Raw genomic sequence first — 12,759 nt, 5'->3', positions numbered from 1 at the left:
CAAACTTGTTCAATATTTCCACGACCGGCGCAAAGAATACCATTATGAGTTGTCAGAGGGTAAGAAATGGAGTGAATATGCCTTATCCACGTGGGATGGAAATAAGCGTAAATCTGAGAAACACTATCTCAAGCCATTTAGCAATGAAGAGCTGATATTTCAAGTAGTTACCCAACTCAACGTGTCTAGCGCAGGAGGGGGAAACCACAGTTACGAAGTTCGGTTACGGGAAAAAACATGCAGTTGTGGGAAATGGAAAAATATAGGGATCCCGTGTTCACATGCAATTAGAGTATGTGACTATTTACATATTGATTCGACCACGTATATTCACCCATGTTATGGTTTGAACCATGCCCTTAACACTTATGAGCATGCATTTGTGGTTCCTAAGTCACAGTCATTATGGAGGGATCCCATGGGGCCAAAGTGGTTGCCTAATCCGGCATTGTTGCGGGCCAAAGGTCGACCGGTGAAGTCACGAATAAGAAATGAGATGGATGGAGTGAGGAATAAGGATCAAGAACCGGGATGGCGGAGGGAGGACGCAGATTTGATAGAGAGTCAACCGAAGTAGACATGTGGACTGTGTCATGCTTTCGGGCATAACCGCAGAAAATGTCCGCAGTCCCGCGGTGCTTCCACAAGCGGCCATGTTCCACACTAGGTAGGTTGGCAAAAATTTATGCATCGGTTAAATAATTGTTGTTCATTCGATGTTTACCTAATGTTTACTATCTTGTCTCCTAACGTAAATACTCTACGTTTTTCAGGCATCCTTCCATGGACGACGTTGTATTGGCTCTATGTGAACTTTTTGATTGTTGTTGAATGTACTTGTAATTCTCTATCCAATGTACCTCTATGAAGATTGTGATTTGAGTAGTATGGTTAGAATTGCAAATTAAGTGTGGTTGGACATGTTTAGAATGGTGATATATTGAGAATGACTTTTGTTGTGATTTGAGTGCATTTACATTGTAAAACAATGCCTGAAACAGAGCATTTTCTGCTGGGAAAAAAAAATTTGCCCAGTAAAAATCGAGTTTTAGACACTCGAGTTCCTTGGGAAAAAAAAAATTTGCCCAGTGAAAATCGAGTTTTAGAAACTCGAGTTCCACTGGGCAAATTTTTTTGAAACAGGGCATGCCTCTCTGCCTCTCTGCCTGAAACAGAGCATGCTGTTGGGGAAAAAAATTTGCCCAGCGAAAATCGAGTTTTAGAAACTCGAGTTCCACTGGGCAAATTTTTTTGAAACAGGGCATGCCTCTCTGCCTCTCTGCCTGAAACAGAGCATGCTGTTGGGGAAAAAAATATTTGCCCAGCGAAAATCGAGTTTTAGAAACTCGAGTTCCACTGGGCAAATTTTTTTGAAGCAGGGCATGCCCCTCTGCCTCTCTGCCTGAAACAGAGCAGTTGGGGAAAAAATATTTGCCCAGTGGAACTCGAGTTTTAGAGACTCGAGTTCCACTGGGCAAATTTTTTTGAAACAGGGCATGCCCCTCTGCCTCTCTGCCTGAAACAGAGCAGTTGGGGAAAAAATATTTGCCCAGTGGAACTCGAGTTTTAGAGACTCGAGTTCCTTTGGTATCTCGATTATTTAAATCGGTCCATTTGGTCTGATTTGGTCTAATTTGGTCTGATTTGGTCTAATTTGGTCTAATTTGGTCTTATTTGGTCTAACTTGGTCTGATTTGGTCTGATTTGGTCTATTTTGGTCTAATTTGGTCTTATTTGGTCTAACTTGGTCTGATTTGGTCTGATTTGGTCTGGTCTGATTTGGTCTGATTTGGTCTAATTTGGTCTCATTCGGTCTGATTTGGTCTGATTTGGTCCATTCAGTCCACTTTGTTCCATTTTGGCCGGGAAGATCCATCTTTGTGTACTTACATATATAATTGGAGACAACAAGTTTAGGTTGAGAGCCCTTATTCAAAATCTACATTTATTAAAACAAATTCTCGAGTTTGGGGGTCAGCTGTCCACCATTGCTACACTGATATTCATAGTGCTACATGTGCTGCTCAATAGCTCGGCACTGTTGAACCCTATCTAGTCATATCATTCACACTCACGTCAATACACAGATCTGCATCATTTTGCAATGCACTGTTTTCAAGGATGCAGAAGACCCCTGAAAAGTTTATGATGCATTTAACACAACTCGGTATTGTCTTGTCAAGTTCATGTCAGATGAAACACAAGCATGCTAAATACTCTTCACATGAATACTGTTCAGCTGAATAGTCATGGCAGTACACTGCAACTACGCCTTAATAAGAGAATCTCACCGTGACATTGGGAACATTTGAACAAAAAATTCGTGCGGTGGTTTTCCACTGTATTGACATGACAAGCCTGAATATATTAAATTTTATTATTGAATACACAGTGGAATGAGGTTATAAATGTACCACAATTCTTTTCTTATTCCTACACCACTAACTTTGTAGGTTGAGTAAGCTATGAGTCGCAACGCCTCAACATCATCTCGTACACGTAGAAATAAGTTTCAATCTACTTCAACAAATGAATTATCACAAGTTCCAGCAGATCAACAACTACAAACATACACAGACCACTATGGAGGGAAATGGGTTGGAAAGAAGAGAGATTTCGTAAATATGCCAATATACACGTACGAGAGTCTTGGAAGCGTTGGCCACATCATGGTCGGCAAACCTACAAAACTAAGTACAGATACCACCGCAATGGAGTTCACCGTAGCAGAACCACCCTGGTCAACCCTATACGAGAAGAGGTGTGAGTTGGAGGTGTATTGTCGATGGCACGGGTTACGAGTTCCTAAGGCACGCTCAGCCGAGTTACCTAGAGATGAACTTGCCAACATACTTGCTCGCCTTGAACAAGAGAACAATCAAATGCAAAGGCGGCTAGACCGTTTTCATGCAGTCCAAAAAGCTAGGAAGCATCTAAAGGGGAAGGCGCAAGAGCGAGCCATGAAGTTTATTAATGAAATTACTGCGTTAGATGATGAAAGTGACATTTCAGACTTCTCAGATTCAAGCAATGATGACTTCCAAAAATTTCTACCTACGAACATTCAACGTTGTTGTTGATGTATACACGTTTTGTGCAATACAAAATGTTGTTGATCGTGAGGGCAAATGATCCTATTGTACGTGCACCTTTTGCAAATCTAAAGATGAATTGTTCATTACTTTTGGCTAAGTTTATAGGAAATCACTTGCTCATTTTTTCCCTGTTGTTGGTATGTTATGAAAAGATGTACTTGTATTAGTGTTTGCAAGAATTATAAGTGCTTGGTGAAAATTATGGTCTAAACTCAATATTCCGTGAGTAAAACTCGCTTTTCTAACGTAATACTGAATGTCATTATTTAAATTCTTTGGCAAATTCTTTGAAATCAATTCGTCCATCTCCATTGTCATCAAAGACTCTGATCATCCTTTGGCATTCCACTTCCAAAGGTTCCATGAGCCCCACTAAATAGATCTAACATTTGAAACAACTAAACCACCGAGCTTTTTTTCTCAAATCAAATAATTTCCTACACGTCACGCCTTAACTCTCTGCTTTTGTTTCTTTTTTTTCTTTTTCTTTTTCTTGTAAATTTTAAATAAGATACAAATTTTAACCTTAGTTGAAAATCCACCAAAATTATTGATTAATTATCAATTTATCTCAATTTTGTCTTCCGCAAGATTGTGATTATTAACCACAAATTGGCAATGCACCAAATGATAAAGTGGAAAAAACATCTCCAAAAGAAAAACCATTGCAGGCCAGTTAAGGCAATTTATACTATATAAGGAGTTTACAAATTATAAAAGTAAAAAATAAAATCTTTGTAACTAGTCTCTATAACCCAAACACCCCGTAGATAACTCATTGATGTCATCATGGAAATTTAACCAAATGTGAGATTATCAACCAAGAGCTTTGTGGCTCAATGAATATGCTCGGTCTCTTTTACGAGGAGAACCTAGATTTGAATCCCCCTTTCCCTCACTTGTTTTAAGCAAACTAAAAAAAAAGTGAGATCAACAATTGAACAAAATTTCAAACCACAAACCATATAAAATCTAGAAGGGCAAGCACCTGCTTCTCCCTTCTTGTTGAAGTTATGTGGTGAGAGGAAACACTAGTTGGAAAATTATTTTGTGATGTCAAGTATTCTAAAATCTGACTCAGGACACTTTTTGAGACATTAGCTCTTTCACATGCAACACAACATGCTATAAACTCAAACATATGGCCTATGTCTTTCTTAGAAGGCCATTCTGTGAGCTTAGGCTGCTCCATCTACTTGGATGTCTGTTGCAACTTCTCCACTGGTAGGCCTGTAAAATTTCAATGCAAAACCATTCCATCAAACAGCATAAAGCGAGAAGATTTTGTTAAAAAAATGAAATCCATGTTCTCTTAATGTTTATTTCAAACCCTATGACACAATGAATTAAATGGAAAAAGGATTCATATGTTTCAACAACTAGACCCTTAGGGCTCCTATTCAACCCTGGGTTGCACTTGCACCAAGCCAGCACTACATTTAAGTCATGAACTTGCAGCTGAACTTATGCCAAGCAATAACAGTCCCATGATAATTGAAGAATATTGTGGCCAGTGTTTTGAGACAAATTTGTCGTTATTATCCTTGTTGTAAAACATGTATCAATTTAACTATCAAACAAGGAAAATGTAATCACTCCAGGTATCATATAGATTTTTCCACAGTAGTCAATATATCAAAAATAATAGTAACATAGACAGGATACTTGTTCACACGGAACATCTCAACATGCAAATTCAATAAGATAGCCCACCTTGTGCTTAAGAAAATCTGCACAAATAGTGAGAAGATAATTGCAATCAATCCACTAGCAGAATGGCACAATATCAATTGTGAATGTAAAACCAACCACCCCCCCCACCCCCCGGGTTAAAAAAAAAAAAAGTTCCCAAACAAAAACAGCCATACATTAAATTCATCTTGTATCTACATGTAAAGAAACAAAGGGAACCACACTCGCACACCTGTAAATCATCTAACTCCTCCCTCATTGAATCAGTGTCTTGCCACTGAATGCTGACTTGTGTGAATGTCCTGAATAGTCAGAGATAAATTGAATGCTGACTTGTGTGAATATTCAATTAAAAAAATTTAAGAAATAAACTGCTAATAATTGTGGAGAAATTTTATCAAAAGGGTTAATAAATCAATAGCAAATCTTGTTTTCTTTCTGATAAGTAACATAATTTTATTCAAAAGATGAACTACTTCAAATACACAAATGTGCCCTAAGTGATTACAATCTAAGATTCTAAAGATCTAAAAATTCTAGAAAGGAGGATGCAAGGATACTACACAAAATAGTCATTCAGTCATACCTTCCTTCAACTAAATTACTTTAGAACGGATTTGGGGGTCCAATCCCATCAAAAGTTCAATTCCTCCTCTCATTCTCCAAAATACACATAATGGTAGCGCTTTCCATATCTTGGAACTCTTGTGTTCCAGCAACCATTGTAGTCTTCGGCATAAACAAAGCTACCTAGAATGAAGCAAACACAACTAACCAAATATTCGGCCACTTAACAGTGAAGTAAAAGGTGTTTCATTGACTCAATCTTGTCATTTTATGAATTTTTATTTTTCAGTTTTGTTTTATTTTCTTGTTAACCCCACAGGCTTGTAAAGAAGTAGCATAATGGCCTTTTTGAGTGCTTGCCAAAAATCCAAACTTTGAAATTTGGGGAGAATTTCTTGTGAGTATATTTAGAAATTTTAAACTGAATAATTGGGGCATCAAATTCTATTACAAGGACTAAGCCTGGACTACAATAATGTTTCATTGACACTAAGGCCGATCTTACTTAAGCTATATCTTGTATTCCTAAGCACAAAAAATTTCAAATTCAGTATTATCCTAAAAATAAATTTATTAAAATAAATAAATAAATAAATAAATAATAATAATAATAATAATATTATTATTATTATAATAAGGAATACGTTAGGTGTTCCAAATATTTTCTAAAAATTCAGCTGGAGGTTAACAGAATGTCTATGCAAAAATGCTAAAAGGAACAAGAATGAGAATAATGTCTACAGTTGGTCTTTAATAGCTTTAAGTTCAGTTTCATTCTTCAAAGTACAATTGCAAGATCCTGTTGGCTTTTCTATATATATATATATATGTGTGTGTGTGCTGCTTGGCATTCCTAATCCTATATTACTGGGAGTCCACAACTTTCAACCAGCAAAGTCAACTATGAAGTGCTAGCCAGAGTGTGGAATCTTTCTTTAGTTTTATGCTAAGGAAACTCTAGGTGTGACTACTTTAGGCTTCCTCTTGTTCTTCTTTTCTTTCTTTTCTTTTGATTGGTACATCACATGCACAGACACCCAATGAGTCTTGAAACCAGGATAGACTTTCTCTTGCTATCCTTATTCATTTTTTATTTTTTAGATACAAAAGCACACCCAGACCATGAAAGGAAAGGGAGTTTCAGCACCCGTCAACCAGCATGCATCCCCAATCAAGGAAGAAAGAAATCCCATCATTTCTTCAGCACTGTTGTTTTACTAAATAGAAACCTACTTCCTTGTATCTGAAAATGAAAATTCCAGTGCGTTTTCTCATTGTCTATCCTGCCTAAGATTTCTGCTTTGAACATCTTCTGACCCAATGAAAAGAGCATTCCCAATTAATATGATCAAAAGAACAAACAGAAGAAATAGTATGTAAACCCATTTCAAGGAGCCTAGGAGATATAACCAAGATATAGCAAAATAATACAGACCAAAGATGATTTCCATACCTCTTATACCAAGAGAAATCATTAGGTATGCTTGCTTTGGCGTTTTTGAGATGATCAAGTTGCACCAAGACATCAAGTAACTTCAACATGGACCTAAAATAGAGAAAGATGTCTTAAGGGGATAGCTACTAGCCATCATCACTTGAAATGAGGTAGTATCAAAAACAGAAAAACGAGGAATCAGTTCCAAACCAAAAATAAATATATAAATAAATAAAACAGACCAGAGATGAGTGATTGTCGGGCCATTTATGCGGCGCTCAGGCCTAGAAAAGCGTTGCATATCAGCAGCTAACTGCATCACAAAACACCTATAATCGGAACTGGAAGTTTGAATCAAGCTTAAAAACAGAAAACAAAAGAGTAAACAAATAGCTCATACTTTTGATGCAGCCGATGCTTGCCATCGTTGAATTTCACGCAAACGACTCATCTCCAAGTCCAAAACTTGATACGTTTCCAGATACAAGTCAGCTTGACTTTGCTTCATAGAATCAGGAAGCTGCCAATATAGATTTTTATTTATAAATTATCATAATCCCACAAGCCAATGCTGATGGAAGAGGATAAATTTAATTTTTATTCTATATTAATGAGTGGGATCCAACACACAGATTTATTAACTTAAATAGAAGGTATAGAGTAAAGACAGATACAAAATCAATACCACCCGCAATGCAAATATGATAAATTACTAACAATCCTAAAAGCCTAAGCTGATAGTTATCATTCAATGCATATTCCAACCATACAGCAGTCCTCGGGCCATGATAAAGTATATAAGTGACTGAAAATATACAAACTAGGAACTTCATTCATTTTGAAATACCAGATTTTTGTGAAAATGTAAAAGAACTTCAAGTTCAAACAGACGGGAAGGTTCTTTCAGGTTAAGCCGCACACACATTTATATATATATATATATATATATATATATATATATATATATATATATATATATATATAAGCATAAAGGAGTAGTTTTAGATAAATGATTGCAGGCACAGTTCTCCATATAATGCTAATTAGCAACAATGACCATGCATACACTTGATGTCCAGAAAAGAAAAGGAAAAAAAAAGCATTACAAACTAAACCCAAAACTGACCTGAGGAAGCGCTTTGACACAACTGCGATATGTATAAAGCACAGATGCCATATCCTTCCCCTCTTGGATAAGGACATTCTGCACGTCTTACAGAGTCACTATCCCATAAAATGACAATAGTAGAAAATTTCTAAAGAAGAATGAATCAAATTGTAATTATAGACTTCAACTTGCATTTACATCTGACATTTAAACATCCCAATTTTCTGAAAAGAAGGTAAATTCTTCGACAATAACTTCTATGCTTTCAAAAGACAAAGCAAATTGAGAAAACAAGAAGTGCATACCAGCTGATTGAGAGCTTTTGTGTCCTCTGATAAAGATAGGCGGTATGCAGAAACGTCACTGTACTCTACAAAAGGAAGCATTTATTAATTACAGTTCAAACCATACTATGCCCCCAGAAACACACAAGCACATGTTTGTGCGGGAACCTGCCTGTGTGTGTGTGTGTGTGTGTTCTAACCATGCTATGTCCCTAGACACATACATTGCTCAAAGAAGAACAATAAGCTGTGAAAGAGGATCTTACAAAATCAAAAATAAAATAAAAATAGAATAAATTCCTGGAGAAAACCCATTTTGAGCTCTCCGAACAATTATCCTTGCATTCAAACATGCACTTATTCCTTTCCAACCAAATGCTCCTCATCACAAACAGGAACACTGCCCTCCAAGCAATAGTATTCTGTCCCTACCACAACTCCTCACTGAGAACTCTAAAAGCCTCACAGACATGCCCTTCAGAACTACAACCCTTCATAAAAGGCATAGCACTGCTCATATGTTCCACATAGAAAACAAGAACCTCTACTCAAAATCCTATCTTAAGCAGAAAGCATTTTTGCACTGAATAAAATCTTGTTTTGGCCCTGGGGAACCAAAAAAGTTCCTGCCAGGAGGGCCCTTTTTGTACTGTTAGACGTCAAAGAAAACCCACCCCCAAACAGCAACTCAAAAAGAATAATATAGCAGAAGAGCCTCCTTTATATAATCAAATAATGTCCAAAAGTATTTTATATAAACAATTCAAAGGAATTTTTTACAAAACCTTTTGAGCAAGAACTACGCTTCTTAAGAATAACATAGCATGCACATCAACTATAAGAATGTGATGAAGGGTGAGGTCATGGGTTCAAATAACTTATTAGGTGCATGTATAATTTACAAATAAATAGTGCACATTCCTAATAAACCGATTTGCCTAACTTTATAGAACAAAGAAGGCAACAGGAAAATCAATAGTCTCGTGGAGGCAATGAGAAAGGCATATTGCACGAGGTACGTGAGTTGCTTATCAAAAAATAGTAAGCACTGAATTTAAATGTACAAAATTTAGCATGTTGTCTTCCATTAATCCTAATTCCAGATGCAACAAAGAAAGAACATAATTCAATGGAAACAGTGTCAACACTCTAGAATACAGCACTTCAAACAGGAAAAGAATGGTTACAGATGCAGCCATACAAAGATATATAACCAAGATAGCAAAGACAACAGCAAAGCCTTACCAAGAAGAAAGATACAAAAATGAGGGTGAATAAAGTCTCACTGATATAAGCTTTGTCTTTCCCAAGTTCCTATTTTCACATAAAGATTAAATATAAGAAAAGAATTCTACAATAAGAAGTACATTACACAAACCGGGAGAAAAAAGAGAACAAATTGATACAGACCGGAAGAAGAAGAAACCCAATATCCTGAAGTAATGGCCCTGGCCGATGTAGATAATGAACTCCTCGAGCAGCCAGACCATGTATGTACTGTAAAAAGAAGTATACGTCACTTATTAGGCATATATAAAAGAACAAAACAGCATAACAATTCAAACAAGAAGAACCACACAAAAACAAAGCTTTGAGGAAGGGTGGAGAAATCAAGGACTTGGGTTTTCTCGTACATACATTCATCTTAGTTGCTATAAAGAAGTTTATTAAAAAAAAAATAGTTGCTATAAAGAGTACCATATTCAAACACACTAACAAATAACCAATGCCATACTTCTAGTAAAAATTGTAAACTTAAAGCTGTAAAAATATGAAGCATCAAACACACACACACAACAAATAAGAGCCCCAACAGGAAAAAATATCACATTAGACATTACCTCTGTAACAAACCTCTTTTTCAAGGTTCACCAATTTTGCGTTTTTTAACTCTCGTGTAATGTTTGGGCGGGGGAGGAGGCTGCGGGGCATCATCCTTAGGCTCATCATCGTGCTGCAAAGACATTAGATGCATACAGTCAATATTTGGTGTAATGATAAGATAAAATGAACTGCAAAATAGGCCTATACATCGTAATTAATGGTATCGTACCATAGAGCTGCCTTTGTGTCCTATTTTGTGTCCACCTGTCCCACAAGTGGGAGCTCTTCTAGCACGTTGCGGTCGACCTCGTGGGGGTGAGGGCTGATGAAGGGGATGCTCGTCTGGTACATCAGTATCTGGCTGAAGAGTGTCAATCCTAACTGCAGGTCCTAGAGGGTCAGATGAGGATGAGGTAGGTGGGTAATGATGCTCTGTGTACAGGCTAGGAGTGGGGATCATTGTCATGGGTTCAGTACGGGGTGGGTCTATAGGCAAAGTGGGTGCAGTAGAGCTAGTGGATGGGTTTGAGGGTGTCTCGGGGTGCATAGGAGGGGTTAACTGAGAATGAATACCGAGATCGAAACTGGGCTGTGAAGGTGGGGTGGGTGAAGGGACCTCGGGCTGAGGAGATGCATCTACCATGGGTGGAGGGACCTCAGGCTGGAGAGATGCGTGCGGGATGGGTGCAGGTATCTCAGGACTACTTACAACCTGAGCGGTTGTTGCACACCGACCACGGCCCCTAGCTGCACTTGTCCTTCGGCTTGCTGTAGCAGGCCGACCATGGCCCCTAGTTGCGCTTGTGCTTGGGCTTGCTGTAGCAGGCCCACCACGGCCCCTAGCTGCAGTAGCACGGGTCGGTGTACGTACAGGTGCTGCGCTTGTGCTTGGGATTGCAATATCTGTGATTCGGTCTCATGCCCATTGTTTGCCTCTCCATTTGGTGCGGGACCACCACCAAGCCCGGCCGGATCATTTAGGATGGGTCGGTCATGGTTGTGGGCTCGGCTGCCTACGGGAAGCATCTCCGACGGCGCTAAATGGCTTTCAATCTGAAACCGAGAAAGAACCAGTACAATTAAATTTGAGACATTTACGTATCAATTGTAGAATGGATAATATAGTATAGTACTTATTAATCTACCCAAATACTCAACTAAGATATATCTAATTAGAACACATTACCGCTATATCTAATTTTGCGCTGTTGCGGTCGACATACTTTCGAGTGACTGGACGGTACCAGCGGTAATAGTCATGATCGCGAGGCATCTCACCAGTCTGAGGAGGTGCATGGCAAAGTCGTTGTTGTCTCGCATCCCATGTAAGGATATACGGTCCATGCTCCTCCCTCCAATTCTTCTCCACCTTCCCACGCAAGTCTATTCTATGCAGTCTTTCATCGTACACAACATGGTCGGGCCACTCTTGCGCCAACCCAAACTGACGAAGGACACGATCTGGGTGGTGTATCTCTACTATGCAAAAACACACAAGTGGCACCCTTGCCGTCCACGTATCCCTCCCTGCAACGCAAAAGTCAGGAAGGTGGCCGAAGTCTGCCTCGTATGGCTGCCACACAATCTACAATAGAAACAAAAAACAATTATCATAACATCAAGTTTATTAAAACAAAAATTAACATAACCAAACATAATTTTTTTTTGCCATACTTGGTCCGGCTGAATTCTAACTAATTGCTCGCGATAGTGGATCAAGGCCATGCCGGATGGCCTACTCTTCGAGCTTGGCACCCGCACCCACCTACAGTTAGAAGCGAATAACATAAGATAAGATAATACCCATGTTATAGTTACTAAGAAGAGTACATTGCACACACAATATTAGAAAAATACTTACTTAAATGAAAGTGGAGCATATGGCCATGGGCCATAATCACATCCAGGTGGGGGCTCTATCCTCGGGCACAAGAATGGCAACCTTGCCCATGCCCAATACTGGACCAATGTGCACGCCCCACCAATCTGCGATGCCCCTTTCTCGCTTGCCCGACACAACTCTCTGTACAACCAGGCCAAGCAACCACTACCCCAACTATACTGTGGCGGATCACGAAGGTCACGCAGGAACGCCAAGAACATCAAATGCACCCTATCTCCCGACTTGTCCATGAAAAGCTTATCCCCTAGCAGCGCTAAAATATAGCACCGAGCATACTGGTGTATTTGCATCTCTGTTGCGTCATGAGGCAGTGGCACTGCAATGGCGTGAACAAGGCGGCTGATGAGAATTCTTTGCCCCACCAAAGTTTTGTTGTCATTCGCCGGAGTAAAACCAAGCAACTCCATGCACAGATCTCGCCAATCCCCATCCACCACAGCAGTCGGCCCAACCAAGACCTCACCGTCTATAGGAAGTCCGAAAATGACCTCCACATCTTGTAGGGTGATTGACATCTCACCATGTGGAAGATGGAACGTATGCGTCTCCGGCCGCCATCGCTCAACTAGGGCCGAAATTAGGCAATGATCTATCTCTCTGGAAGGGGCCCTAAACAATCCTTCCAGCCTTAGCAACTTGATAATGTCAATCACCCGATTATCTTCCATCTGAATGCTTGCCATCTCCTTAGTGCGACCACGGCACGTAAGTGGGCCCGGGTCCTGCAAAATCCATAAAAATTATAGCGGTTATTACAACTACAAATTGTGTTTTGAAAGAACTTGCTAACTAAAAGTCAAAGACAACGTAAAAATTAAAGCGATTGTTAGAACTAGATATTTCACCTCGCC

At 39.1% G+C, this 12,759-nt stretch overlaps 1 protein-coding gene and 1 long non-coding RNA gene across 2 annotated transcripts; one reads left to right on the top strand and one right to left on the bottom strand.

Annotated features, from left to right (window-relative positions):
• Positions 1 to 608: 608 nt before the first annotated feature.
• On the top strand, positions 609 to 962 carry LOC142635972 (uncharacterized). Its single transcript, XR_012844222.1, has 2 exons — positions 609 to 667; positions 774 to 962. It is a non-coding gene; the product is annotated as an uncharacterized LOC142635972 (long non-coding RNA).
• A 3,737-nt stretch (positions 963 to 4,699) lies between these two features.
• LOC142635231 (protein PIR-like) lies at positions 4,700 to 8,699 on the bottom strand. Its single transcript, XM_075809426.1, has 8 exons — positions 8,627 to 8,699; positions 8,203 to 8,267; positions 7,916 to 7,993; positions 7,190 to 7,309; positions 7,032 to 7,102; positions 6,808 to 6,900; positions 5,020 to 5,089; positions 4,700 to 4,825 (listed from the first exon to the last, which is right to left on the bottom strand). Exons 1-8 carry the CDS (start codon positions 8,697 to 8,699, stop codon positions 4,700 to 4,702), a joined length of 696 nt encoding a protein of 231 aa, XP_075665541.1.
• Positions 8,700 to 12,759: the final 4,060 nt, after the last annotated feature.

This window comes from Castanea sativa, chromosome 5, assembly GCF_040712315.1.
Source record: "Castanea sativa cultivar Marrone di Chiusa Pesio chromosome 5, ASM4071231v1".
NCBI lineage: Eukaryota > Viridiplantae > Streptophyta > Magnoliopsida > Fagales > Fagaceae > Castanea > Castanea sativa.
Note: the sequence above shows the minus strand (reverse complement) of the source record. Positions and strands in the feature narration are given on the sequence as shown.

Coding starts and splice junctions, on each gene's coding strand:
- LOC142635231 (XM_075809426.1), bottom strand. CDS start 8,699: ATGAGCAGTGCTATGCCTTTTATGAAGGGTTGTAGTTCTGAAGGGCAT. Junction 7,103..7,189: donor AAGCATCGGCTGCATCAAAA/GTATGAGCTATT, acceptor TTTGTGATGCAG/TTAGCTGCTGATATGCAACG. Junction 4,826..5,019: donor AGGAGTTAGATGATTTACAG/GTGTGCGAGTGT, acceptor CTATTTGTGCAG/ATTTTCTTAAGCACAAGGTG.